The sequence below is a fragment of the Triticum urartu genome, chromosome 6, assembly GCF_003073215.2.
Source record: "Triticum urartu cultivar G1812 chromosome 6, Tu2.1, whole genome shotgun sequence".
Taxonomy (NCBI): Eukaryota; Viridiplantae; Streptophyta; class Magnoliopsida; order Poales; family Poaceae; genus Triticum; species Triticum urartu.
The window spans coordinates 72,375,859-72,380,541 of NC_053027.1; the positions used below are offsets into that span (position 1 = coordinate 72,375,859).

The 4,683-nt window shown below is 49.5% G+C and overlaps 1 protein-coding gene across 1 annotated transcript; it reads right to left on the minus strand.

Moving 5' to 3' along the window:
• Positions 1–486: 486 nt before the first annotated feature.
• On the minus strand, positions 487–2,846 carry LOC125515033 (NAC transcription factor NAM-A1). The gene is made up of 3 exons (XM_048680444.1): positions 2,351–2,846; positions 1,794–2,131; positions 487–1,681 (listed from the first exon to the last, which is right to left on the minus strand). The coding sequence occupies exons 1-3, from the start codon at positions 2,595–2,597 to the stop codon at positions 1,040–1,042; spliced, it is 1,227 nt and encodes a 408-aa protein (XP_048536401.1). The 5' UTR covers positions 2,598–2,846; the 3' UTR covers positions 487–1,039.
• Positions 2,847–4,683: the final 1,837 nt, after the last annotated feature.

Consider the following 4,683-nt stretch of genomic DNA (forward strand, 5'->3'; position numbering starts at 1 on the left):
GTTTCTTTACGGAGGGTTACGAATGGATTTTCTAACTTTAAATTTTAGTTGGCTAGTGAGAAATGGGTACCTCATGAGAGAATATGTCCCGTGAATGACGTAGGAAAAGGGGGAAGTAATAGTGAACCTCGAGGCAGTAGTCCCTTAGTCCATAGTAAACCGATGGTGCTACATGACCGAAGGTGTTGGGATATATTCACGGCACACATCTTGAAAGCTGAAAATGAAAGGATGGAATAGAGATGTACTTACATCTTTCGTGCACATATCTTTCCCTAGTTTATGTGTGGCGGCAAGGCCACATAGAACTTACATGAGCGCGGTGATTAGGGAGGCGTCCGTGGACAGCTTATACATGTGATAACTGTCAAGATGAAGTTTTCCTTTGAAAAGTGAAATTAAGGAGATAACACACAATTTTCAAACATATTTAGCATATAAATTCCAATCTATGTATAAAAGATTGGCGCATAAGGGCCACTCACATAACTAATAACTAAACCACTGCAACATAGTAGTTCACAAAACTTCATTCGCGAAAAAAAGTTATACAATGTAGGTCCATGTAGATGAATCATACCCGTGTATGCAATTACCATGCGTTGCTTATTTACATACACACCTATTTATACATGATGCGTAGCTAGACCCGGCCAAAAATTATATCTGACTGGGGTTTGTAATCAACTGCATATGTATTTACTATATGCACTACAATATATACTATATGCATATGACGCTAATATCATACTCATATATCTAAAATATATATTTACTACAATATATATGGAGCACTATGTTATGATCTTTTTTACTTCGAAAACACTCCTAGCTATGTGCTACTATATGGCTAGCAAGTTCGGACAAGTACGTGGCCATGGTGCAATGCAGCCATATATATCCATGCAATGGTGATGTGCATGCAGCTAGCTACTCAGTGCTCACTGAAAGCGACTACCACGAACTGCAACAACTACTGGCTACACTTGCAAAAGTTATGCATGCGTGCATGCGCGTATGTGGTGTTCATATCATTTGCTCAGGGATTCCAGTTCACGCCGGATACTTGGACGGGATGCTGGAAACCAGAGGTGGCGGCGCCTGTGGTAGCCTCTGGCGCCAGTGGGGCGCCGAGGATGACATGGTGTTGATGGTACGTCCCGTCTTGCACGGGGAGAGGATTCATAAATGCGGACATGGCGTTCACCGCATTGCCGGCCGCGCCAGCCATGTCGGCCGTCGATGACAGCGACATATTGCCGACGTTTCTGCTCCTGTTAAACCCAGGGAAATTCCTTGCCTGTGGCAGGATGCCGGCGGGTGACGCATCGAGCCAGTTGAACGGGGTTGAAGACGACGGGGCGAGAAACTGTTTGGTCGGAGCCGGGCTCGCCCTCGCCGCCGCGGCCAGGTGGCTCAGCGAGGTGGCGCCCGCCGAGAGGCCGGCGTCGTCTGCTGTGAACAGGCCCTCCAGGAAATGGCTGTCCTGATGATGGAGCAGTGAAGGTGAAGCGTAGTTGCTGCCATGCGCACCTGCACCGGCCATGCCCGCCGTGGCATAGAGCGGGTACGCGGTGACCGCGTCCTCCACGGAGTCCTCGCACTCCGTGCTCCTCTGCTGATCTCCGGCCGCGGCCTTGTTGATCTTCTTGTAGATGCGGCACAGCACCCAGTCGTCCAACTGATGAGACGACGTACATAATTAACTTCATCAACCATCAACAATACCCTGATTAAGCTCGAGAGTAATTAAATACTGCTAGCTATACCGTGCGATCGACACGTGTACGTACCCTCAGAGAGGCTGCAGCCCGGCTCCCGCCGGTCACAGGCGGCGGCGGCCGGCTGGTGGTGGTGGAGCCAGACGCGTCGGTGAGGCGGTACTCGTGCATGATCCAGTTGGTTTTGAGGCCCTTGGGCGGCTTCCCGCGGTAGAAGACGAGCGCCTTCTTGACGCCGAGCTTCTCCCGGACCAGGCCGCACCCCGTCCCCGAGGCCAGGATAGGTTTGTCCGTGCCGGTGGCCTTCCAGTAGCCCGACGTCGCCGCCCGGTTCGGCCGCGCGCCGTTGGGGTACTTGCGGTCGCGCGGGCTGAAGAAGTACCACTCCTGCTCCCCGAAGGTCGCCTTCTCTGATGGATGGATCCCGATCCCGAGCGCATGAACAAGCACGACAGGATCACATACATAACCCAGATATCTACACACATGTGTGCTAGAAGAATATAAAAATACTTGTGCACAGCAATAGTATAAGCATGAGATGGATGGATTATTCGATTATTTAATTGCACCGGAAATTTGCGGCGCGTGATAAATCAAGCACGGCCGACGAGATAGACATAGCATACCGGGGAGCTCCCATGGGTCGAACTTGTAGAGATCCACCTCGGCGATGATGGTGACGGGGAGCGGCACCTTGGCGGCCTTCTTCTTGAGGTAGTGCACGACCAGCTCCTCGTCCGTCGGGTGGAACCGGAAGCCCGGTGGGAGCTCCGGCGCCGAGCCCCGCTGCCGCGGAGGCGGCGGCTCATGCTGATGCCGCGCTGCTTTTTGCGCCGAGCCGGAGGATGAGTCGGAGCTGCCCATGGACCTCATCGGATCTTCTTCGTTCCCCCTAGCAAGCTAGCTACCAACAAACACACCAGATGATCCCACCGGAGCGCCCCTGTGGTGGGCACCTAACTCAACTGCCAAAGCTTCTAGGTAGTGTGATGAAGGAAGGAACGGAGTGGGATTTGTTACCGCGACGGTTGGGAGGAGAGGAGAGGGGAGGCAGGCGAGTGATCTGCGGTGGAAGCTCTGGTGGTTTCGGGGCGGCTGTGAAACCGTGGCGAGGAGAGCAGGGGAGGAGTAAATACGGCTCCGTTGTAACCTTGCCCGGGGCCGCGGGCCCGTCGCCGCTGGACACGTATGCCGGCCGCCGCTCGTACCGCGTGTCAGATCGCCACCGGACGGCGCGAGCTCGCGCGACCACCTCCACCCATTCCGCTTCCTCGCTTTTTTTTTCTTCTGGGATGGCGCGGGGGAGCCGGACCGGACCACGGCTCACCTTGCCCCGTCCTTCGGCCCAAGGCCTAGTTTGCACCGGCTTCGTAGCTTCCTGGGTGTTTTATCGGCCCGTGCTGAGCTCCATTTCAGCATATTCTGGTGGGCCGCATGATACCTAACATCGTGACCTCTTTCTTGCTTTCTTTTTTAACATCGTGACCATCAACTAATCAAGGGGTACCTCTTTTAACATGGTGACCTCATTTCAGACACCTAATGGAACCAACCAGTTCGTCAAAAAAGAAGAAGCAAATCAACCTGTGATTAGATGGCTATAGGAAGACAGGTATCTCCAACTCATCAGAGTTCAAGTTCTAGACTTAATATTGATGCTTACAATATTCATGGATTATCATGATTCTGTTTGTCTGCCTGCTAGAAAGTTCCCGAGTCAACTGGCTGCTAGTTTTTTTCCTGCTAGAACAACTAGTTGCTAGTTTTTTTTTCTGCGGGAACAACTAGCTGCTTTTTTTTCTATGGAAACAACCTGCTGCTAGTTAGCCAACACGAAGAACGAATATCATAAATGTTTCTTTATCTGTGGCACGGTCTTTGGATTGGTTGGAAAATCTCTCGGATTGGATCATGGTAACAGGCTTGGGCGCCGCAAAAGCCCTAAGCATTTGTTCTCGGGCCAAAATTGGCCAAGAACGGAAAAAAAATTGTTCGCTCGGAAATCAGATACCGTGAAATCACTATTTGAGGGTTACCACTTACAAAGGTCACTCCTCACCTTCTCAGAGAAGTAAAGCACTGTTGTGCACACACTTGTCGCAACCTTGATTTTTTTCTCTCTCTTTTTTCATAGATTCATTTATTCAAAATGTTTTATCTCTTGAACAATGTGTACAAATACCAAACTGTTTTAATCATTGGATTTCTTCCATCAAGATCTTTGAAACAAGATCCTTTATTAATAGGTTTCAACAAACCTTTTTTTCCATGAAAACACCAAAAAAAACAGAAACCAGAAAAATATGGAAACAAAAAATGAATAAAAAACAGAAAAACTGGCAACCGAAAAAACAGAAGAAAAACGGATTCCGAAAGCAAGGTTATGATTTTCACTTTTTTGGTGGTGGTGGTGGGAGGGGCACATGTTATGTTTTTCCTTTTTTTTCTCACAGGTTGTATTTCTCATGAAAGCACATGCGATGGTCTTAGCGGAAGCATAGATTGTGCTTCTCGTGGAAGCAAATATGTGCTTCCAAGAGAAACACACACAGATGTGCTTCGCAAAGAAAACATTTTCTTCTCTCCAAAACTTAGGAAAACCAAGGAAAAAATATATGAAAATGCATAAAGAATAATAAAAAAATGAAATTCGGAGGGAGCCTCCAGCACGCGACATGTGAGGACGGCTCCACATGGCGCCGGCTGGAGGCACCACTTGGTGCTCTCCAAACCACCAAAAGTGACCCCTCGAGGTCCCCCAAAAGGGGTCACCGTTCGTTAGTGACTCCGCGGATACTGACAAAACAATGGCAATTTTCATTGGGCCAAAATCACCTGCTACTATAACCCAGGAGTCCACAGTGACATGGCCAAAATCGGGCGTTGCTAGGGAGCAACTAATTAATGATACCACTTGGAGGGTTCCCGTAGAGGTCATGTTTTTTCTTTACCTAGAAGG